Source organism: Culex quinquefasciatus, chromosome 3 (assembly GCF_015732765.1).
Source record: "Culex quinquefasciatus strain JHB chromosome 3, VPISU_Cqui_1.0_pri_paternal, whole genome shotgun sequence".
NCBI lineage: Eukaryota > Metazoa > Arthropoda > Insecta > Diptera > Culicidae > Culex > Culex quinquefasciatus.
In genome coordinates, this window is record NC_051863.1 from 64,429,704 (window position 1) to 64,455,796 (window position 26,093).

General features: G+C 42.5%; 1 protein-coding gene across 1 annotated transcript in view; it reads right to left on the reverse strand.

Moving 5' to 3' along the window:
* The window catches only part of LOC6042562 (myophilin), a 92,360-nt gene extending 67,462 nt beyond the window's left edge, over positions 1 to 24,898 (reverse strand). Inside the window, exons 1-2 of the mRNA XM_038262534.1 lie at positions 24,793 to 24,898; positions 24,305 to 24,424 (exon numbers count right to left, since the gene is read on the reverse strand). Of these exons, the coding sequence (XP_038118462.1) occupies positions 24,305 to 24,358 (54 nt within the window). The 5' untranslated portion in view covers positions 24,359 to 24,424; positions 24,793 to 24,898. The remainder of the gene's footprint in view (positions 1 to 24,304; positions 24,425 to 24,792) is intronic.
* Positions 24,899 to 26,093: the final 1,195 nt, after the last annotated feature.

The window sequence follows — 26,093 nt, forward strand, 5'->3', positions numbered from 1 at the left end:
GACAGTAGTGGCCACAACCTGGAGTGGCCGGTGCCCTCAAAGAAGGTTCCCGGGGCCTGGGGGGACATTTACAGAAACATACGAGTTGTGGCAATATGGGTATCAAAATTCATGGTTTTTTATACTGGACATAATAATGGCCATTTCGACAGTAGTGGCCACAACCTGGAGTGGCCGGTGCCCTCAAAGAAGGTTCCCCCGGGGCCTGGGGGACATTTACAGAAACATACGAGTTGTGGCAATATGGGTATCAAAATTCATGGTTTTGATACTGAACATAATAATGGCTATTTCGACAGTAGTGGCCACAACCTGGAGTGGCCGGTGCCCTCAAAGAAGACATACGAGTTGTGGCAATATGGGTATCAAAATTCATGGTTTTGATACTGAACATAATAATGGCCATTTTGACAGTAGTGGCCACAACCTGGAGTGGCCGGTGCCCTCAAAGAAGGTTCCCCGGGGCCTGGGGGACATTTACAGAAACATACGAGTTGTGGCAATATGGGTATCAAAATTCATGGTTTTTTATACTGGACATAATAATGGCCATTTCGACAGTAGTGGCCACAACCTGGAGTGGCCGGTGCCCTCAAAGAAGGTTCCCCCGGGGCCTGGGGGGACATTTACAGAAACATACGAGTTGTGGCAATATGGGTATCAAAATTCATGGTTTTTGATACTGAACATAATAATGGCTATTTCGACAGTAGTGGCCACAACCTGGAGTGGCCGGTGCCCTCAAAGAAGGTTCCCCCGGGGCCTGGGGGGACATTTACAGAAACATACGAGTTGTGGCAATATGGGTATCAAAATTCATGGTTTTTGATACTGAACATAATAATGGCCATTTTGACAGTAGTGGCCACAACCTGGAGTGGCCGGTGCCCTCAAAGAAGGTTCCCCCGGGGCCTGGGGGGACATTTACAGAAACATACGAGTTGTGGCAATATGGGTATCAAAATTCATGGTTTTTTATACTGGACATAATAATGGCCATTTCGACAGTAGTGGCCACAACCTGGAGTGGCCGGTGCCCTCAAAGAAGGTTCCCCCGGGGCCTGGGGGGACATTTACAGAAACATACGAGTTGTGGCAATATGGGTATCAAAATTCATGGTTTTTGATACTGAACATAATAATGGCTATTTCGACAGTAGTGGCCACAACCTGGAGTGGCCGGTGCCCTCAAAGAAGGTTCCCCCGGGGCCTGGGGGGACATTTACAGAAACATACGAGTTGTGGCAATATGGGTATCAAAATTCATGGTTTTTGATACTGAACATAATAATGGCCATTTTGACAGTAGTGGCCACAACCTGGAGTGGCCGGTGCCCTCAAAGAAGGTTCCCCCGGGGCCTGGGGGGACATTTACAGAAACATACGAGTTGTGGCAATATGGGTATCAAAATTCATGGTTTTTTATACTGGACATAATAATGGCCATTTCGACAGTAGTGGCCACAACCTGGAGTGGCCGGTGCCCTCAAAGAAGGTTCCCCGGGGCCTGGGGGACATTTACAGAAACATACGAGTTGTGGCAATATGGGTATCAAAATTCATGGTTTTTATACTGACATAATAATGGCCATTTCGACAGTAGTGGCCACAACCTGGAGTGGCCGGTGCCCTCAAAGAAGGTTCCCGGGGCCTGGGGGACATTTACAGAAACATACGAGTTGTGGCAATATGGGTATCAAAATTCATGGTTTTGATACTGAACATAATAATGGCTATTTCGACAGTAGTGGCCACAACCTGGAGTGGCCGGTGCCCTCAAAGAAGGTTCCCCGGGGCCTGGGGGACATTTACAGAAACATACGAGTTGTGGCAATATGGGTATCAAAATTCATGGTTTTTATACTGGACATAATAATGGCCATTTCGACAGTAGTGGCCACAACCTGGAGTGGCCGGTGCCCTCAAAGAAGGTTCCCCGGGGCCTGGGGGACATTTACAGAAACATACGAGTTGTGGCAATATGGGTATCAAAATTCATGGTTTTGATACTGAACATAATAATGGCTATTTCGACAGTAGTGGCCACAACCTGGAGTGGCCGGTGCCCTCAAAGAAGGTTCCCCCGGGGCCTGGGGGAACATTTACAGAAACATACGAGTTGTGGCAATATGGGTATCAAAATTCATGGTTTTTGATACTGAACATAATAATGGCCATTTTGACAGTAGTGGCCACAACCTGGAGTGGCCGGTGCCCTCAAAGAAGGTTCCCCCGGGGCCTGGGGGGACATTTACAGAAACATACGAGTTGTGGCAATATGGGTATCAAAATTCATGGTTTTTTATACTGGACATAATAATGGCCATTTCGACAGTAGTGGCCACAACCTGGAGTGGCCGGTGCCCTCAAAGAAGGTTCCCCGGGGCCTGGGGGACATTTACAGAAACATACGAGTTGTGGCAATATGGGTATCAAAATTCATGGTTTTGATACTGAACATAATAATGGCCATTTTGACAGTAGTGGCCACAACCTGGAGTGGCCGGTGCCCTCAAAGAAGGTTCCCCGGGGCCTGGGGGACATTTACAGAAACATACGAGTTGTGGCAATATGGGTATCAAAATTCATGGTTTTTATACTGAACATAATAATGGCCATTTCGACAGTAGTGGCCACAACCTGGAGTGGCCGGTGCCCTCAAAGAAGGTTCCCCGGGGCCTGGGGGGACATTTACAGAAACATACGAGTTGTGGCAATATGGGTATCAAAATTCATGGTTTTTTATACTGGACATAATAATGGCCATTTCGACAGTAGTGGCCACAACCTGGAGTGGCCGGTGCCCTCAAAGAAGGTTCCCCCGGGGCCTGGGGGGACATTTACAGAAACATACGAGTTGTGGCAATATGGGTATCAAAATTCATGGTTTTTGATACTGAACATAATAATGGCTATTTCGACAGTAGTGGCCACAACCTGGAGTGGCCGGTGCCCTCAAAGAAGGTTCCCCCGGGGCCTGGGGGGACATTTACAGAAACATACGAGTTGTGGCAATATGGGTATCAAAATTCATGGTTTTTGATACTGAACATAATAATGGCCATTTTGACAGTAGTGGCCACAACCTGGAGTGGCCGGTGCCCTCAAAGAAGGTTCCCCCGGGGCCTGGGGGGACATTTACAGAAACATACGAGTTGTGGCAATATGGGTATCAAAATTCATGGTTTTTGATACTGAACATAATAATGGCTATTTCGACAGTAGTGGCCACAACCTGGAGTGGCCGGTGCCCTCAAAGAAGGTTCCCCCGGGGCCTGGGGGGACATTTACAGAAACATACGAGTTGTGGCAATATGGGTATCAAAATTCATGGTTTTTATACTGAACATAATAATGGCCATTTCGACAGTAGTGGCCACAACCTGGAGTGGCCGGTGCCCTCAAAGAAGGTTCCCCCGGGGCCTGGGGGGACATTTACAGAAACATACGAGTTGTGGCAATATGGGTATCAAAATTCATGGTTTTTGATACTGAACATAATAATGGCTATTTCGACAGTAGTGGCCACAACCTGGAGTGGCCGGTGCCCTCAAAGAAGGTTCCCCCGGGGCCTGGGGGGACATTTACAGAAACATACGAGTTGTGGCAATATGGGTATCAAAATTCATGGTTTTTTATACTGGACATAATAATGGCCATTTCGACAGTAGTGGCCACAACCTGGAGTGGCCGGTGCCCTCAAAGAAGGTTCCCCCGGGGCCTGGGGGGACATTTACAGAAACATACGAGTTGTGGCAATATGGGTATCAAAATTCATGGTTTTTGATACTGAACATAATAATGGCTATTTCGACAGTAGTGGCCACAACCTGGAGTGGCCGGTGCCCTCAAAGAAGGTTCCCCCGGGGCCTGGGGGGACATTTACAGAAACATACGAGTTGTGGCAATATGGGTATCAAAATTCATGGTTTTTTATACTGGACATAATAATGGCCATTTCGACAGTAGTGGCCACAACCTGGAGTGGCCGGTGCCCTCAAAGAAGGTTCCCCCGGGGCCTGGGGGGACATTTACAGAAACATACGAGTTGTGGCAATATGGGTATCAAAATTCATGGTTTTTTATACTGGACATAATAATGGCCATTTCGACAGTAGTGGCCACAACCTGGAGTGGCCGGTGCCCTCAAAGAAGGTTCCCCCGGGGCCTGGGGGGACATTTACAGAAACATACGAGTTGTGGCAATATGGGTATCAAAATTCATGGTTTTTGATACTGAACATAATAATGGCTATTTCGACAGTAGTGGCCACAACCTGGAGTGGCCGGTGCCCTCAAAGAAGGTTCCCCCGGGGCCTGGGGGGACATTTACAGAAACATACGAGTTGTGGCAATATGGGTATCAAAATTCATGGTTTTTTATACTGGACATAATAATGGCCATTTCGACAGTAGTGGCCACAACCTGGAGTGGCCGGTGCCCTCAAAGAAGGTTCCCCCGGGGCCTGGGGGGACATTTACAGAAACATACGAGTTGTGGCAATATGGGTATCAAAATTCATGGTTTTTGATACTGAACATAATAATGGCTATTTCGACAGTAGTGGCCACAACCTGGAGTGGCCGGTGCCCTCAAAGAAGACATACGAGTTGTGGCAATATGGGTATCAAAATTCATGGTTTTGATACTGAACATAATAATGGCCATTTTGACAGTAGTGGCCACAACCTGGAGTGGCCGGTGCCCTCAAAGAAGGTTCCCCGGGGCCTGGGGGACATTTACAGAAACATACGAGTTGTGGCAATATGGGTATCAAAATTCATGGTTTTTTATACTGGACATAATAATGGCCATTTCGACAGTAGTGGCCACAACCTGGAGTGGCCGGTGCCCTCAAAGAAGGTTCCCCCGGGGCCTGGGGGGACATTTACAGAAACATACGAGTTGTGGCAATATGGGTATCGAAATTCATGGTTTTTGATACTGAACATAATAATGGCTATTTCGACAGTAGTGGCCACAACCTGGAGTGGCCGGTGCCCTCAAAGAAGGTTCCCCCGGGGCCTGGGGGGACATTTACAGAAACATACGAGTTGTGGCAATATGGGTATCAAAATTCATGGTTTTTTATACTGGACATAATAATGGCCATTTCGACAGTAGTGGCCACAACCTGGAGTGGCCGGTGCCCTCAAAGAAGGTTCCCCCGGGGCCTGGGGGGACATTTACAGAAACATACGAGTTGTGGCAATATGGGTATCAAAATTCATGGTTTTTTATACTGGACATAATAATGGCCATTTCGACAGTAGTGGCCACAACCTGGAGTGGCCGGTGCCCTCAAAGAAGGTTCCCCCGGGGCCTGGGGGGACATTTACAGAAACATACGAGTTGTGGCAATATGGGTATCGAAATTCATGGTTTTTGATACTGAACATAATAATGGCTATTTCGACAGTAGTGGCCACAACCTGGAGTGGCCGGTGCCCTCAAAGAAGGTTCCCCCGGGGCCTGGGGGGACATTTACAGAAACATACGAGTTGTGGCAATATGGGTATCAAAATTCATGGTTTTTGATACTGAACATAATAATGGCCATTTTGACAGTAGTGGCCACAACCTGGAGTGGCCGGTGCCCTCAAAGAAGGTTCCCCCGGGGCCTGGGGGGACATTTACAGAAACATACGAGTTGTGGCAATATGGGTATCAAAATTCATGGTTTTTTATACTGGACATAATAATGGCCATTTCGACAGTAGTGGCCACAACCTGGAGTGGCCGGTGCCCTCAAAGAAGGTTCCCCCGGGGCCTGGGGGGACATTTACAGAAACATACGAGTTGTGGCAATATGGGTATCGAAATTCATGGTTTTTGATACTGAACATAATAATGGCTATTTCGACAGTAGTGGCCACAACCTGGAGTGGCCGGTGCCCTCAAAGAAGGTTCCCCCGGGGCCTGGGGGGACATTTACAGAAACATACGAGTTGTGGCAATATGGGTATCAAAATTCATGGTTTTTTATACTGGACATAATAATGGCCATTTCGACAGTAGTGGCCACAACCTGGAGTGGCCGGTGCCCTCAAAGAAGGTTCCCCCGGGGCCTGGGGGGACATTTACAGAAACATACGAGTTGTGGCAATATGGGTATCAAAATTCATGGTTTTGATACTGAACATAATAATGGCCATTTTGACAGTAGTGGCCACAACCTGGAGTGGCCGGTGCCCTCAAAGAAGGTTCCCCCGGGGCCTGGGGGGACATTTACAGAAACATACGAGTTGTGGCAATATGGGTATCAAAATTCATGGTTTTTTATACTGGACATAATAATGGCCATTTCGACAGTAGTGGCCACAACCTGGAGTGGCCGGTGCCCTCAAAGAAGGTTCCCCCGGGGCCTGGGGGGACATTTACAGAAACATACGAGTTGTGGCAATATGGGTATCAAAATTCATGGTTTTTTATACTGGACATAATAATGGCCATTTCGACAGTAGTGGCCACAACCTGGAGTGGCCGGTGCCCTCAAAGAAGGTTCCCCGGGGCCTGGGGGACATTTACAGAAACATACGAGTTGTGGCAATATGGGTATCAAAATTCATGGTTTTGATACTGAACATAATAATGGCCATTTTGACAGTAGTGGCCACAACCTGGAGTGGCCGGTGCCCTCAAAGAAGGTTCCCCGGGGCCTGGGGGGACATTTACAGAAACATACGAGTTGTGGCAATATGGGTATCAAAATTCATGGTTTTTTATACTGGACATAATAATGGCCATTTCGACAGTAGTGGCCACAACCTGGAGTGGCCGGTGCCCTCAAAGAAGGTTCCCCCGGGGCCTGGGGGGACATTTACAGAAACATACGAGTTGTGGCAATATGGGTATCAAAATTCATGGTTTTTGATACTGAACATAATAATGGCTATTTCGACAGTAGTGGCCACAACCTGGAGTGGCCGGTGCCCTCAAAGAAGACATACGAGTTGTGGCAATATGGGTATCAAAATTCATGGTTTTTGATACTGAACATAATAATGGCCATTTTGACAGTAGTGGCCACAACCTGGAGTGGCCGGTGCCCTCAAAGAAGGTTCCCCGGGGCCTGGGGGACATTTACAGAAACATACGAGTTGTGGCAATATGGGTATCAAAATTCATGGTTTTTATACTGGACATAATAATGGCCATTTCGACAGTAGTGGCCACAACCTGGAGTGGCCGGTGCCCTCAAAGAAGGTTCCCCCGGGGCCTGGGGGGACATTTACAGAAACATACGAGTTGTGGCAATATGGGTATCGAAATTCATGGTTTTTGATACTGAACATAATAATGGCTATTTCGACAGTAGTGGCCACAACCTGGAGTGGCCGGTGCCCTCAAAGAAGGTTCCCCGGGGCCTGGGGGACATTTACAGAAACATACGAGTTGTGGCAATATGGGTATCAAAATTCATGGTTTTGATACTGAACATAATAATGGCCATTTTGACAGTAGTGGCCACAACCTGGAGTGGCCGGTGCCCTCAAAGAAGGTTCCCCGGGGCCTGGGGGACATTTACAGAAACATACGAGTTGTGGCAATATGGGTATCAAAATTCATGGTTTTTATACTGGACATAATAATGGCCATTTCGACAGTAGTGGCCACAACCTGGAGTGGCCGGTGCCCTCAAAGAAGGTTCCCCGGGGCCTGGGGGACATTTACAGAAACATACGAGTTGTGGCAATATGGGTATCAAAATTCATGGTTTTGATACTGAACATAATAATGGCTATTTCGACAGTAGTGGCCACAACCTGGAGTGGCCGGTGCCCTCAAAGAAGGTTCCCCGGGGCCTGGGGGACATTTACAGAAACATACGAGTTGTGGCAATATGGGTATCAAAATTCATGGTTTTGATACTGAACATAATAATGGCCATTTTGACAGTAGTGGCCACAACCTGGAGTGGCCGGTGCCCTCAAAGAAGGTTCCCCGGGGCCTGGGGGACATTTACAGAAACATACGAGTTGTGGCAATATGGGTATCAAAATTCATGGTTTTTATACTGGACATAATAATGGCCATTTCGACAGTAGTGGCCACAACCTGGAGTGGCCGGTGCCCTCAAAGAAGGTTCCCCGGGGCCTGGGGGACATTTACAGAAACATACGAGTTGTGGCAATATGGGTATCAAAATTCATGGTTTTTATACTGACATAATAATGGCCATTTCGACAGTAGTGGCCACAACCTGGAGTGGCCGGTGCCCTCAAAGAAGGTTCCCCCGGGGCCTGGGGGGACATTTACAGAAACATACGAGTTGTGGCAATATGGGTATCAAAATTCATGGTTTTTGATACTGAACATAATAATGGCTATTTCGACAGTAGTGGCCACAACCTGGAGTGGCCGGTGCCCTCAAAGAAGGTTCCCCCGGGGCCTGGGGGGACATTTACAGAAACATACGAGTTGTGGCAATATGGGTATCAAAATTCATGGTTTTTTATACTGGACATAATAATGGCCATTTCGACAGTAGTGGCCACAACCTGGAGTGGCCGGTGCCCTCAAAGAAGGTTCCCCCGGGGCCTGGGGGGACATTTACAGAAACATACGAGTTGTGGCAATATGGGTATCAAAATTCATGGTTTTTGATACTGAACATAATAATGGCTATTTCGACAGTAGTGGCCACAACCTGGAGTGGCCGGTGCCCTCAAAGAAGGTTCCCCCGGGGCCTGGGGGAACATTTACAGAAACATACGAGTTGTGGCAATATGGGTATCAAAATTCATGGTTTTTGATACTGAACATAATAATGGCCATTTTGACAGTAGTGGCCACAACCTGGAGTGGCCGGTGCCCTCAAAGAAGGTTCCCCCGGGGCCTGGGGGGACATTTACAGAAACATACGAGTTGTGGCAATATGGGTATCAAAATTCATGGTTTTTTATACTGGACATAATAATGGCCATTTCGACAGTAGTGGCCACAACCTGGAGTGGCCGGTGCCCTCAAAGAAGGTTCCCCGGGCCTGGGGGACATTTACAGAAACATACGAGTTGTGGCAATATGGGTATCAAAATTCATGGTTTTGATACTGAACATAATAATGGCCATTTTGACAGTAGTGGCCACAACCTGGAGTGGCCGGTGCCCTCAAAGAAGGTTCCCCCGGGGCCTGGGGGGACATTTACAGAAACATACGAGTTGTGGCAATATGGGTATCAAAATTCATGGTTTTTTATACTGGACATAATAATGGCCATTTCGACAGTAGTGGCCACAACCTGGAGTGGCCGGTGCCCTCAAAGAAGGTTCCCCGGGGCCTGGGGGACATTTACAGAAACATACGAGTTGTGGCAATATGGGTATCAAAATTCATGGTTTTGATACTGAACATAATAATGGCTATTTCGACAGTAGTGGCCACAACCTGGAGTGGCCGGTGCCCTCAAAGAAGGTTCCCCGGGGCCTGGGGGACATTTACAGAAACATACGAGTTGTGGCAATATGGGTATCAAAATTCATGGTTTTGATACTGAACATAATAATGGCCATTTTGACAGTAGTGGCCACAACCTGGAGTGGCCGGTGCCCTCAAAGAAGGTTCCCCGGGGCCTGGGGGACATTTACAGAAACATACGAGTTGTGGCAATATGGGTATCAAAATTCATGGTTTTGATACTGAACATAATAATGGCTATTTCGACAGTAGTGGCCACAACCTGGAGTGGCCGGTGCCCTCAAAGAAGGTTCCCCGGGGCCTGGGGGACATTTACAGAAACATACGAGTTGTGGCAATATGGGTATCAAAATTCATGGTTTTGATACTGAACATAATAATGGCCATTTTGACAGTAGTGGCCACAACCTGGAGTGGCCGGTGCCCTCAAAGAAGGTTCCCCGGGGCCTGGGGGACATTTACAGAAACATACGAGTTGTGGCAATATGGGTATCAAAATTCATGGTTTTGATACTGAACATAATAATGGCCATTTTGACAGTAGTGGCCACAACCTGGAGTGGCCGGTGCCCTCAAAGAAGGTTCCCCGGGGCCTGGGGGACATTTACAGAAACATACGAGTTGTGGCAATATGGGTATCAAAATTCATGGTTTTTTATACTGGACATAATAATGGCCATTTCGACAGTAGTGGCCACAACCTGGAGTGGCCGGTGCCCTCAAAGAAGGTTCCCCCGGGGCCTGGGGGGACATTTACAGAAACATACGAGTTGTGGCAATATGGGTATCAAAATTCATGGTTTTTGATACTGAACATAATAATGGCTATTTCGACAGTAGTGGCCACAACCTGGAGTGGCCGGTGCCCTCAAAGAAGGTTCCCCCGGGGCCTGGGGGGACATTTACAGAAACATACGAGTTGTGGCAATATGGGTATCAAAATTCATGGTTTTGATACTGAACATAATAATGGCCATTTTGACAGTAGTGGCCACAACCTGGAGTGGCCGGTGCCCTCAAAGAAGGTTCCCCCGGGGCCTGGGGGGACATTTACAGAAACATACGAGTTGTGGCAATATGGGTATCAAAATTCATGGTTTTTTATACTGGACATAATAATGGCCATTTCGACAGTAGTGGCCACAACCTGGAGTGGCCGGTGCCCTCAAAGAAGGTTCCCCCGGGGCCTGGGGGGACATTTACAGAAACATACGAGTTGTGGCAATATGGGTATCAAAATTCATGGTTTTTTATACTGGACATAATAATGGCCATTTCGACAGTAGTGGCCACAACCTGGAGTGGCCGGTGCCCTCAAAGAAGGTTCCCCCGGGGCCTGGGGGGACATTTACAGAAACATACGAGTTGTGGCAATATGGGTATCAAAATTCATGGTTTTTGATACTGAACATAATAATGGCTAGGCTTAGTGATTTTTCACGCTTAAAAATGGCATATTTCACGGGGACCATAATTTCAAAACACCAAATTTCACGGAAATTTCGCGGAACGTGAAAAATGTTCAAATAACCCTTAAAAACTTATGTTTACATCACAGAAACTACTTTTTATGTTTCATTATATATTAACCTTCAATAATCTAAAACAAAACTTTACTGAAAAAAAAACCTTTTCACGTGTCTTATCACCTAAACTGTCAAGCTCGAGAAAAAGGGGGAATTTGTAATGAAATTTCCCCTTTTTCTCGAGCTCGGGAGTTTAGGTGTTAAGGAAGGCTCTATATACATTTTGAAACGAAATGTAGGGCATACTTATTTTCATTTACTGAACTGCTTTCCCGGACAGACGGTAATAACAAAATGCATGCCATTTCAATAACAAATACTGTTAAAATAACAGAAAATGTAATGGAATCTTCCTGAAAAAAACATTTTTGCATAAGAGTTAAATAACAGTTTTTGTTATCATAACAAAATGTGTTATTGGTCCGATATTGGTTGAAAGCCAAAACAACTTGGGAATAACATTTTTTGTTATGGAAGAATACCGCCAACTGTTATTGGGATGATCGGATTAGTTGTTAAAATAACAAAAAAATAATAACAAAGATTTGTTCGAAGAATAACTAAAAAAGTGATTAGTCTGTTATTACAATAACAATCCAATAACAAAAAAAAAATCATAACGGCGAATAACAAATCTTGTTATAAATAACATAAAATGTTATTGACCTAGTATTATGTTATTCCTAAGTTATTCCCGTCTGCTCGAGTTTTATTATTCGACTAACAGAGCTATTAAATCCCTGGTTTGCATCTTTTTTATCTTTTACATTTTATTGAATATCATATCAGATTGGAATAATTTGAATTTTCTGCGACATTTTGCACTGTTAAAAATATGTTTTAAATTTTCATCACCTTTTCAAAAACTAAATTAAAAATCAATAGGCAAAATTAATTTGATCAGCAACGAAATCTCCAAAATTTTATTCAAAATCAGAACAGCAAACAAAAAAGTGGTATTTTTAACATCAACGTGAAGCAATGCTGAAGCATCCACCCAAATAAACAAATATTGTTTAAATAAAACAGAACTCAGAAAAATCTTAAATTTCCAAAATCAATTCAATTTAAATAAATCAAAAATGTATCACAATATATTTGTTTAGACGATTTTAACAAGTTTTGGTTGAAAAAGTCAACATTTGTACAAATTTAAACTTTTTGGTATGAGAATAACTGAAATCAAAAAGTTGATGTTATCTTTCTTGTGATAACTTGATGATTCCGAGAATATGTTTTTTTTACTTTGAGTGATTTTTGTTAATATGATTTATGTATTCACAGCATTCACTTCTCATTAAATGTATCCAAAATTTATGTTAATTTGCTAACAATTCTCCAAATGGTTAATAGCACGGTTTTCCATTAAAAACTAATAAAGTTCACTATATAGATGAAATATTTATTATTGAGAAAATTGATAAATTTCACGGGATTTCACGGAAATCTTCAAATTTCACGAATTTCACACTGTCCGCGAAATCGTGAAAATTCACTAACCCTAATAATGGCTATTTCGACAGTAGTGGCCACAACCTGGAGTGGCCGGTGCCCTCAAAGAAGACATACGAGTTGTGGCAATATGGGTATCAAAATTCATGGTTTTTGATACTGAACATAATAATGGCCATTTTGACAGTAGTGGCCACAACCTGGAGTGGCCGGTGCCCTCAAAGAAGGTTCCCCCGGGGCCTGGGGGGACATTTACAGAAACATACGAGTTGTGGCAATATGGGTATCAAAATTCATGGTTTTTTATACTGGACATAATAATGGCCATTTCGACAGTAGTGGCCACAACCTGGAGTGGCCGGTGCCCTCAAAGAAGGTTCCCCGGGGCCTGGGGGACATTTACAGAAACATACGAGTTGTGGCAATATGGGTATCAAAATTCATGGTTTTGATACTGAACATAATAATGGCTATTTCGACAGTAGTGGCCACAACCTGGAGTGGCCGGTGCCCTCAAAGAAGGTTCCCCGGGGCCTGGGGGACATTTACAGAAACATACGAGTTGTGGCAATATGGGTATCAAAATTCATGGTTTTGATACTGAACATAATAATGGCCATTTTGACAGTAGTGGCCACAACCTGGAGTGGCCGGTGCCCTCAAAGAAGGTTCCCCGGGGCCTGGGGGACATTTACAGAAACATACGAGTTGTGGCAATATGGGTATCAAAATTCATGGTTTTGATACTGAACATAATAATGGCTATTTCGACAGTAGTGGCCACAACCTGGAGTGGCCGGTGCCCTCAAAGAAGGTTCCCCGGGGCCTGGGGGGACATTTACAGAAACATACGAGTTGTGGCAATATGGGTATCAAAATTCATGGTTTTTGATACTGAACATAATAATGGCCATTTTGACAGTAGTGGCCACAACCTGGAGTGGCCGGTGCCCTCAAAGAAGGTTCCCCCGGGGCCTGGGGGGACATTTACAGAAACATACGAGTTGTGGCAATATGGGTATCAAAATTCATGGTTTTTGATACTGAACATAATAATGGCCATTTTGACAGTAGTGGCCACAACCTGGAGTGGCCGGTGCCCTCAAAGAAGGTTCCCCCGGGGCCTGGGGGGACATTTACAGAAACATACGAGTTGTGGCAATATGGGTATCAAAATTCATGGTTTTTATACTGGACATAATAATGGCCATTTCGACAGTAGTGGCCACAACCTGGAGTGGCCGGTGCCCTCAAAGAAGGTTCCCCCGGGGCCTGGGGGGACATTTACAGAAACATACGAGTTGTGGCAATATGGGTATCAAAATTCATGGTTTTTGATACTGAACATAATAATGGCTATTTCGACAGTAGTGGCCACAACCTGGAGTGGCCGGTGCCCTCAAAGAAGGTTCCCCCGGGGCCTGGGGGGACATTTACAGAAACATACGAGTTGTGGCAATATGGGTATCAAAATTCATGGTTTTTGATACTGAACATAATAATGGCCATTTTGACAGTAGTGGCCACAACCTGGAGTGGCCGGTGCCCTCAAAGAAGGTTCCCCCGGGGCCTGGGGGGACATTTACAGAAACATACGAGTTGTGGCAATATGGGTATCAAAATTCATGGTTTTTTATACTGGACATAATAATGGCCATTTCGACAGTAGTGGCCACAACCTGGAGTGGCCGGTGCCCTCAAAGAAGGTTCCCCCGGGGCCTGGGGGGACATTTACAGAAACATACGAGTTGTGGCAATATGGGTATCAAAATTCATGGTTTTTTATACTGGACATAATAATGGCCATTTCGACAGTAGTGGCCACAACCTGGAGTGGCCGGTGCCCTCAAAGAAGGTTCCCCCGGGGCCTGGGGGACATTTACAGAAACATACGAGTTGTGGCAATATGGGTATCAAAATTCATGGTTTTGATACTGAACATAATAATGGCTATTTCGACAGTAGTGGCCACAACCTGGAGTGGCCGGTGCCCTCAAAGAAGACATACGAGTTGTGGCAATATGGGTATCAAAATTCATGGTTTTTGATACTGAACATAATAATGGCCATTTTGACAGTAGTGGCCACAACCTGGAGTGGCCGGTGCCCTCAAAGAAGGTTCCCCCGGGGCCTGGGGGGACATTTACAGAAACATACGAGTTGTGGCAATATGGGTATCAAAATTCATGGTTTTTGATACTGAACATAATAATGGCCATTTTGACAGTAGTGGCCACAACCTGGAGTGGCCGGTGCCCTCAAAGAAGGTTCCCCCGGGGCCTGGGGGGACATTTACAGAAACATACGAGTTGTGGCAATATGGGTATCAAAATTCATGGTTTTTGATACTGAACATAATAATGGCTATTTCGACAGTAGTGGCCACAACCTGGAGTGGCCGGTGCCCTCAAAGAAGGTTCCCCCGGGGCCTGGGGGGACATTTACAGAAACATACGAGTTGTGGCAATATGGGTATCAAAATTCATGGTTTTTGATACTGAACATAATAATGGCCATTTTGACAGTAGTGGCCACAACCTGGAGTGGCCGGTGCCCTCAAAGAAGGTTCCCCGGGGCCTGGGGGACATTTACAGAAACATACGAGTTGTGGCAATATGGGTATCAAAATTCATGGTTTTTTATACTGGACATAATAATGGCCATTTCGACAGTAGTAGCCACAACCTGGAGTGGCCGGTGCCCTCAAAGAAGGTTCCCCCGGGGCCTGGGGGGACATTTACAGAAACATACGAGTTGTGGCAATATGGGTATCAAAATTCATGGTTTTTGATACTGAACATAATAATGGCTATTTCGACAGTAGTGGCCACAACCTGGAGTGGCCGGTGCCCTCAAAGAAGGTTCCCCCGGGGCCTGGGGGGACATTTACAGAAACATACGAGTTGTGGCAATATGGGTATCAAAATTCATGGTTTTTGATACTGAACATAATAATGGCCATTTTGACAGTAGTGGCCACAACCTGGAGTGGCCGGTGCCCTCAAAGAAGGTTCCCCCGGGGCCTGGGGGGACATTTACAGAAACATACGAGTTGTGGCAATATGGGTATCAAAATTCATGGTTTTTTATACTGGACATAATAATGGCCATTTCGACAGTAGTGGCCACAACCTGGAGTGGCCGGTGCCCTCAAAGAAGGTTCCCCCGGGGCCTGGGGGGACATTTACAGAAACATACGAGTTGTGGCAATATGGGTATCAAAATTCATGGTTTTTTATACTGGACATAATAATGGCCATTTCGACAGTAGTGGCCACAACCTGGAGTGGCCGGTGCCCTCAAAGAAGGTTCCCCCGGGGCCTGGGGGGACATTTACAGAAACATACGAGTTGTGGCAATATGGGTATCAAAATTCATGGTTTTTGATACTGAACATAATAATGGCTATTTCGACAGTAGTGGCCACAACCTGGAGTGGCCGGTGCCCTCAAAGAAGGTTCCCCCGGGGCCTGGGGGGACATTTACAGAAACATACGAGTTGTGGCAATATGGGTATCAAAATTCATGGTTTTTTATACTGGACATAATAATGGCCATTTCGACAGTAGTGGCCACAACCTGGAGTGGCCGGTGCCCTCAAAGAAGGTTCCCCCGGGGCCTGGGGGGACATTTACAGAAACATACGAGTTGTGGCAATATGGGTATCAAAATTCATGGTTTTTGATACTGAACATAATAATGGCTATTTCGACAGTAGTGGCCACAACCTGGAGTGGCCGGTGCCCTCAAAGAAGGTTCCCCCGGGGCCTGGGGGAACATTTACAGAAACATACGAGTTGTGGCAATATGGGTATCAAAATTCATGGTTTTTGATACTGAACATAATAATGGCCATTTTGACAGTAGTGGCCACAACCTGGAGTGGCCGGTGCCCTCAAAGAAGGTTCCCCCGGGGCCTGGGGGGACATTTACAGAAACATACGAGTTGTGGCAATATGGGTATCAAAATTCATGGTTTTTTATACTGGACATAATAATGGCCATTTCGACAGTAGTGGCCACAACCTGGAGTGGCCGGTGCCCTCAAAGAAGGTTCCCCCGGGGCCTGGGGGACATTTACAGAAACATACGAGTTGTGGCAATATGGGTATCAAAATTCATGGTTTTTGATACTGAACATAATAATGGCCATTTTGACAGTAGTGGCCACAACCTGGAGTGGCCGGTGCCCTCAAAGAAGGTTCCCCCGGGGCCTGGGGGGACATTTACAGAAACATACGAGTTGTGGCAATATGGGTATCAAAATTCATGGTTTTTTATACTGGACATAATAATGGCCATTTCGACAGTAGTGGCCACAACCTGGAGTGGCCGGTGCCCTCAAAGAAGGTTCCCCCGGGGCCTGGGGGACATTTACAGAAACATACGAGTTGTGGCAATATGGGTATCAAAATTCATGGTTTTGATACTGAACATAATAATGGCTATTTCGACAGTAGTGGCCACAACCTGGAGTGGCCGGTGCCCTCAAAGAAGGTTCCCCGGGGCCTGGGGGACATTTACAGAAACATACGAGTTGTGGCAATATGGGTATCAAAATTCATGGTTTTGATACTGAACATAATAATGGCCATTTTGACAGTAGTGGCCACAACCTGGAGTGGCCGGTGCCCTCAAAGAAGGTTCCCCGGGGCCTGGGGGACATTTACAGAAACATACGAGTTGTGGCAATATGGGTATCAAAATTCATGGTTTTTATACTGGACATAATAATGGCCATTTCGACAGTAGTGGCCACAACCTGGAGTGGCCGGTGCCCTCAAAGAAGGTTCCCCCGGGGCCTGGGGGGACATTTACAGAAACATACGAGTTGTGGCAATATGGGTATCAAAATTCATGGTTTTTGATACTGAACATAAAAATGGCTATTTCGACAGTAGTGGCCACAACCTGGAGTCGCCGGTGCCCTCAAAGAAGGTTCCCCCGGGGCCTGGGGGGACATTTACAGAAACATACGAGTTGTGGCAATATGGGTATCAAAATTCATGGTTTTTGATACTGAACATAAAAATGGCTATTTCGACAGTAGTGGCCACAACCTGGAGTCGCCGGTGCCCTCAAAGAAGGTTCCCCCGGGGCCTGGGGGGACATTTACAGAAACATACGAGTTGTGGCAATATGGGTATCAAAATTCATGGTTTTTGATACTGAACATAAAAATGGCTATTTCGACAGTAGTGGCCACAACCTGGAGTCGCCGGTGCCCTCAAAGAAGGTTCCCCCGGGGCCTGGGGGGACATTTACAGAAACATACGAGTTGTGGCAATATGGGTATCAAAATTCATGGTTTTTGATACTGAACATAATAATGGCCATTTCGACAGTAGTGGCCACAACCTGGAGTGGCCGGTGCCCTCAAAGAAGGTTCTCCCGGGGCCTGGGGGGACATTTACAGAAACATACGAGTTGTGGCAATATGGGTATCAAAATTCATGGTTTTTTATACTGAACATAATAATGGCCATTTCGACAGTAGTGGCCACAACCTGGAGTGGCTGGTGCCCTCAAAGAAGGTTCCCCCGGGGCCTGGGGGGACATTTACAGAAACATACGAGTTGTGGCAATATGGGTATCAAAATTCATGGTTTTTAATACTGAACATAATGGCCATTTCAACAGTAGTGGCCACAACCTGGAGTGGCCGGTGCCCTTAAAGCAGGTTCCCCCGGGGCCCGGAGGACTTTTTACAGAACCATACGAGTTGTGGCATATTGGTATCAAAATTCATGGTTTTTGATACTGTACATGAAAATTGACATTCCGACAGTAGTGGCCACAACCTTGAGTGACCGGTGATCTCAAAGCAGGTTTCCCGGGGCCCGGAGGGTCTTTAACAGAACCATACGAGTTGTGGCAATATGGATATCAAAATTCATGGTTTTTGATACTGAACATGAAAATTGACATTTCGACCGTAGTGGCCACAACCTGGAGTTGCCGGTGCCCTTATAGAAGGTTCACCTTGGGAGAACATTTATGACAATTTTGCCGACAAATCTATGAAACAAAATAAAATAATCTTATTTCAGATTTCACTAGCAATCCAAAAACACATTCAAATTGTTTGGTCCTATGTCTTTCGGTTATGTCTCTGACATACCATCTTGAACTTTTTCGTAAAATTGCGATAACTCGTGATGTTTATAAGCAACCCCTTATGTCTATAAATCAAATTTTTTGTAATTGTCTGCTCTACAACTTTGTAGAACATTGTTACACTCTTAAAAATAACCCTGCAAAGTTAGAAAAAAACACGAAATTTTAAAATGAAAAATTTTGTTCTAAATGAAAAAATGACCCTTCTGGGTCAATGCAGATTCGTAAAGAACATTGAATTTCCCTTAAAATTACATGTTTAAAAAATTTTACAGTCGGGTAACGGAAAATGGGAGAATTTAAAAAAAAATTAGTGTTTTTTTCGATGAAAATACGTTTTTTTCTGAATTCTGAATACGCCATCAAATCGGGCGTCTAATTTTACATAAAAGTCCCTTTGACACCAAAATTTTATCTCATCGACGTTTCAGGCTGCAAATTTTTGAAAAACACCTTTTTTTGGCATGCTCAAAAATGGAAGGGGTCGTACCGCCCCTCCGTCACGAGATATAAAAAACGGACCTCGGATTCATGATCAGGGACAAACGTTACCCCTTAGGACAGAGTTTCACGCAAATCGAAGAGGGGTAGGGGCAACTGCTGTGTGAGTTGGTGGAGAATTAACTTTACTTTTAAATTAAAACAAATTTACAGCAAATTATTTTTTTTAATGAAATCCAAAATAAAATAAATTAGTTTATGATAAACCCTTAATAAAATAATTCCAGCTAAACACAGATTTGTTTTCAGAACTATTTTTGTAAACTTTTAGTGTTATAAAATTAACCAATAAACTAATGACAATAAAAACAACCCAACGTCAAATGTCTAGTGATAACACAAATCTTGAATCTGTTTGATAACAGCCCTAGGGCAGCGATAGCGAATCACACCCACTTGATCTTGTCTATCGTTTCGCAAGTGCATTGTTCATTGTGTAAGACTGCAATAAAACATGCTATCACCAGCTTGGAATTTGTTTTGAGCTACTTTCATAGAATTGAAGAAAAGGTTTATTGAATTGCTAAATTCAACCCTGTTTGATTTGCTTGCTTTTTTAAGTTCAAAAAAGTCTAATTAAAAAAAATTGGAAACCAATGGGTTCACCGAGTTTAAGCTGGACAACGCCATCGAAGCAAAAACTCAATTTTGGGCTGAGTACCGCCGGCCTAAAGAAACAGAAGAAGCAGAGAACCTCCAAGTATAGAAAGAAGGAATGCGTGTCCGCGCAGATAAAAAAAAAAGAGCCACACACTTTAACGCTGACCGGTCGGTGGACGTGGCCGGCCAAGACCAAGAGACCAAATTGATTGTGTCTTGGTGAGTAAAGAGGTACCCTTTGCGTTTGGCTTGCCGAGGCCTCACCTTAAACATTACCGGCCGCTTCGTCTTGGCGCAGTGTGTCACAAGGTAAATGGGGGAGACGACGACGATGACGACGAACGACCGAACACGTTCTGAACATTGGATAATAAATAGGTAAGGCTAGGGGAGGGATGGGTTTCGTTTTGAGATCATTCTATGGAAATGATTTTTCTGTAAGAAATTTGCATTTTAGAAGGAATTTGGTAAATGTTCTGACAAAATTGCTTAATGTTAAAACATTTCATTGCAATGGGAAGGGATTTTATTTTCAACTGATATCTGTAGTCCAAATTTACTGCCATTTTCAATTGTTACCATTTTCATAAGGAATTCATACATTTTTAAACTTATGTTTTATTCTTCATACCCAATAAATAGTATTGTTTTTTCGCTAATACCAATCTATTTTTTTATTTTTTATTTAAATAAAAAGAAAATAAACCCTTAATGTAGAGTCTACCATAAACCGAATCACAATAAACATAGACCAAAATTTAGTTTTGAATATAAATCGTGGTTTGGTAATTTTCCTGACACACTAGCAACAGTTGTCAAAATGTTTATAAGCCCTCCCGGGCAGACGGTAATAACAAATTGAATAATTTTTCAATAACAAATCCTGTTAAAATAACAACAAGTGTTATTATTTTATACTGAAGTTCAACTTCAAGAAGAACAAATAATAACAGTTTCTGATAAAATACAAAATTTGGTATTGAAGTGATATTATATTGAAAATGTTTAATAACACGCTAATAAGAGGAAATGTTATACATTTCAAAAGCTCTCCTAATAACAAAATTTGTTATTCGTTCGGTATACTGACTTAGAAATAAAATTACCATAATTCGCACAAATGGAAAAGTTTTTAAGTGTCCATAACACAATCTTTTATTATTTTTTCTTTTGTTAAATATGTTTAGATCTTTGGGATAATTTTGTCTAATTTCGTCGGGATCATTATTTTGGCCATGAAATGGGGCCCTTAAGCTAAAATTATTCTGAAAAGTTGAAATTTTGGAAGTTGATTTTTTTTATATCCCCTAAGGAACTTTGCTCAAATTGGCTAGAACTATGGGATAATTTTGACCAATTTCGTCAGGGTCATTATTTTGGCCATGAAATGGGGTCCTTAAGCTAAAATTATTCTTAAAAGATGAAATTTTGAAAGTTGATTTTTTTAATTATTTGATATACCCCCTAAGGGACTTTGCTAAAATTGGCTAGAACTATGGGATAATTTTGACCAATTTCGTCGGGATCATTATTTTGGCCATGAAATGGGGTCCTTTAGCTAAAATTATTCTGAAAAGTTGAAATTTTGAAAGTTGATTTTTTTAATTATTTGATATACCCCCTAAGGGATTTTACTAAAATTGGCTAGAACTATGAAATAATTTTGACCAATTTCATCGGGGTCATTTATTTCACCATGAAATGGGCTTTCAAGCTAAAATTAATCCGATAAAATTAACTTTGGAGAGTTAATTTTTTTTAATTTTGTTATATTCCCTAACGAAATTGATTTATTTATTGAGAATGAGAATAACAAAAACTGTTATTATTTTCACAGAGCCAGGAAGTCGGAGCTGACGTTGAAGTTCGAGCTGGAGTGAGACCTCGGAGACTGCATCGGATTCAGCTTATTTTCAGCAACTTTTACTTGGAGTCGGAATTTGTGAAGTCGGGTTTTTTTTTTTGGAGAGCTGAAGTCGTCGTTGACGTCACATCCTGCATCTAGAGTCGGAGTTGTCTTCAAAGTATGGATTCAAAGTCGCTTGGAGGAACCCGACTCTGCAGCCCTGACTAGTACAGAACTGCAGGTTTATTTGCAAATTACAAATAAACCAAAACAATAACTTTTTTTGTTATGGAGACATACCAGTCCAATAACATTTTTCGTTATTATGCTGCTCCACCTCTCCGCATTAAATAACAAATTATGTTATTCCTTCATGATTCCTTCTGTGTTATTGGTTTGTTATTGCAATAACAACATAATAACAGTTTAAGTTATTCTTCGAACAAATCTTTGTTATTGATTTATGTTATTTTAACAACTAATCCGATCATCCGAATAACATATTTCGATCTCCTCACAATATCAAAAACTGACCTTCCCAAGTTATTTCCGTCTGCTCGGGCTGTTACAATTATTGCAGCAGATTTTTTTAAAGTAGATACAGTGTTATTGTTCATTATTATTTTCATAATTGTTGGACCTGAAACAAATATTACATTTTCATGATCACTTTATTCGCAATTCAAAGGTTTTGAGAGAGAGATAACAGATAGGATCTTGGATATTCATTTCTAAACTTTTGTGAAAAATATAATATCCAGCTATCTTTGTCATATTGTTGTCCTCCACTAGCGTGCCCAGCTCTTTGAGGAAGGTGGGGCAATAATATGGACGTTTTAAAAAATACGTCATTTGTGGACACCCCCTGACCAAATTTAGAACAAATTTCTGTGGATGGTAGGGTAGTTGCACCATGTTACCCCACCCTGTGCACGCTAGTGTTGTCCTCTACAACCAAACTTCTCTACTTAGCATCAAATTCAGGAAATATTGGTCCTTGGTGTTACACCCTTAAAAAAAACTCGTTGAAAAATTGCAAATTAGGCTTGTAAAATTTGTATTTGAAATTTTTGTCCCTCAGCCTTGGTCGAGTGTGACGGAGAAGGGCAAAAACATTAAAAAACTAAATTTTGAATTTTGTTCGTAATTTTTAAAAATTTAGAAGCCAAAAGTATCACAAAATGCCTCATAGACTGCAGTTCTGTAACTGTCAGATTTTCAAGTTTTCTTAGAATCCATGAAATGTTTTTTATTATTTATCTATTTTTTCTTATTTTTATTTTTGTTAAAGTAAACACTTTAACACGTTAAAGTAAACACTTTAACACGTTAAAGTAAACACTCTGAACTGTGAAATTTGTAAAAAGATTTTAACCCCAAATTTGATTTAAAAAAAAACAAAAGGGAACGCTATACATTCTGGGCACTATTTCCAAGGCCATCATTTACAATGTTTGATCTAATAGTGACTGACACCATCAGGTTTTTTGAATGACTATTTTCCATTTTTAACAATAATATTTTTTGCTCTTTGATTTTTGGGGAAATTAAGAAGGGGGGGTAAAAAGTTAAACATGATGGATGAAAAAATCTGGAAAACGGAAAATTAAATGTGGATAATACTAAAGTTGCGAAAAAAGACAAAGCCTAAATATTTGATGAAGAAATGATTTTGAGTTGTTTTCTTTTAAGTCTTCAAAAGCAAATATTTACAAAAAAGACCATTCCTAAATATAACGAAAAAAAAATCGAGGGGAATAATTTAAGAAATAAATTAAATGAAAATCTTAGTTTTGATTACTCAGACAACTAATCCGATTCCTCGTCGATTTTTTTCCCAGATTTGTCACGATTTTTTGCACAGTTCACTTTAACAAATGTGATCATTTTTCGAAGAATTGGCGAAAAATCGCTGACAATTTATTAACTAAAACTTTTCCGCCAAAACGAATTGAAGCATGCATCATATTTGTTTTGTTAAGAAGTATTTATTTTTAGAAAATTGTCATATTTGTTTAGAAACTCCACAAGGCCAAAATGGGCATTTGCTTTGTATTTGGTCTCAATAATTGATCAATATATTAAAAAAAATTTTTTTTTTTTTTTTGGAAGATCAAAGTTCGAAACTTTTGAAGATTTGGCGCAAATCGCAGCTTTTGGATTGGTGGAAAATAATCTTTGTACAAGGATCACTCTTTTTGTTCTCAAAGAAACAAGATATAGGTTTTTTTGTATGTCTATTGAACTGTTGTTTTTTTTTTTTACTTTTAAAAACAATATTTTTAAACGTGCCCAAATATGTTAAAAATGATTATCAATGCAGAAAAATGCATTTCAGAGAGTTTTCAGTTTTTTAGCCTGCTATTTCTTTGAAATTTTTAAGTTAAAAAAACAATGTTTTTGCCCCCTGATTTTTCAAACCAAGTTTGGCAAAATAAATTTAAAAAAATATTTGCAATGGTCTCAAAAACAGAATTAAGAATTTCAACATTGCTAATTTCCATCTAAATAAATCATTTAAGATTGTTAAAGGATCATCAAAATCTACTTCTTGTGCTTTTTCAGCACAATTTGCTAACATATTGCCGACCTCTTTTCATCTACCGGAAAATCCCCAACATTCTCCGAAACACATTCGTCGGCAAAAAAACACAACATTCTGGTATCGGGCACTATCAGCAAACAGCACCCAGCCTGCATTCAATTAAGCCCCCTCAAGTCACCCGCGCTACTAACTAATAGTCCTATCAACGTAGTAGCTCCAACTACCAATACCACAACGGCAAAGAGGTAACAACAGCCCTTATCTCTTATACGGGAGGGAGGAGCGGTTTGAAACTCACCTTTCTCTGGGCTTCGGCGGCAAATCCGGATTTCGGGGCACGGTTGGTCGACATGATTGAAGTTGGGTTTGTGTTGTTGTTGTTTAAACTTAGTGGAAAGTGGGATTTAAGACAGAAGCACTTTAAACCGAAAGAGAAATTAAAAACGTTTACGGTTAGAGCAATGCAAGGATTTCGAGTCACTTCTAGTCCTTTTCCCTTCAACCCTTCAACGCAGAGTACACACGAGATGACAGATCAAGGCAAACAGAACAAGGTAACAAAACAAGATTAATTACTGTGGAGAAGAGCGATGCAAAACATGTAACAAGAAAGGAATCTCCTTTTTGCTCCTGGATCTGTCCTCTCTGTATCACGGTGAAGGAATGTTGGTCAAGGATTGATCGTTGTTTTTTTTGAGAAATCGCGGCACACTTCGAACACTTTGGATTCGAGCAACAAATATCACAAAACTGCACAAGTAAGACTAGCAACCAGAGAGAACTTACACTTTTACGTCTTTACGCGAGCACGGCACTTGAAGAACTAAACTGAACTGGAGCTGGAGCTGGAAATCAAGAGAGCCGGGCATGAGTTTTAAAAATAGAAGAAAAAGTTCACGAAGATGCAAGCTTTGATACAGTGCCACCTGATGGAAAACATTGACAAAAGTTGAATTTACCGCACTTACACTCTCTCGTTGGATTTTTGTGGTGTGCGTAGAAAGCATGGAGCATGGAGCTGCCGCCATCTGTGATGTTGGATGGTAAATATCATGAAATATTTCTTCAATGCTCAGTTTGAAAGTAGGGGTTTTCAAATTTTCCTTTTTTTGACGTTGAATAACGTCTTAGGATCATTCTCTGCCAACTCACAAGAAATCGGAATGACATGTTTCAAGAGTTTTTAACGTTGAGTAACGAAAAAGAGCAGAGGTTTTAAAACTATTGAATTTGATAGCAAAATGAGCCCCTCCCTAACACCGACGGGAAGATCAAGTAGAATTCATAAAATTTGTCACCGAAAAAGCGCTTCCCTAACACGAATTGAAACCTCAGGTACCGTAAACTGGGGTGACTTTGATAGCCCGGGGTGATAATAAGCTATCCCTTAATGTTTCCACACTCAAAATTCTCAAAAATGTTTGGATAATAATTTGACAGGCATTTGAAAACCCTATCAAAGTCACCCCGGGCTATCAAAGTCACCCCAGTTTACGGTACCTAAAATGCATAAAAGATCGAAGAAAATGTAGCATTTATGTATTTCTAGTACCTCTCAGTGAACAAAACTAACATGAACTACCACGGTGTGTTTTCTAGAACAACCTTTTCAGGAAAAAATAGTCATCGCTACTTTCAAATGTGTCTTATAGGAAATTTTCTCAGCTTTCCAATGCTTCTAAGAGCGAAATGTTTCATCGAGAAATTTCTGAGATATTTTTATTTGAAGTTTTGCCTTCCTCACCTTACTGAGGAAAGGCTATAAAATCACTCGAAAACTGAACTTCTCAATTAGACCTCCTAGACCCACCTTCATGTATACCTCCTATCGACTCAGAATCGAATTCTGAGCAAATGTCTGTGTGTGTGTGTGTAGGGATGTGGGTCTGTGCACCAAAAAATATGCACTCGATTATCTCAGCTCTGGCTTAACCGTTTTGGACCGTTTTGGTCTCATTCGATTCGTCTTGGGGTCCCATAAGTCGCTATTGAAAATTATGAAGTTTAGTAAAGTACTTCAAAAGTTATGCTAAAAAAACGATTTTGACTAAAGTCCGGAAGATTGTAAAAAGGGTGGTTTTGTAAGA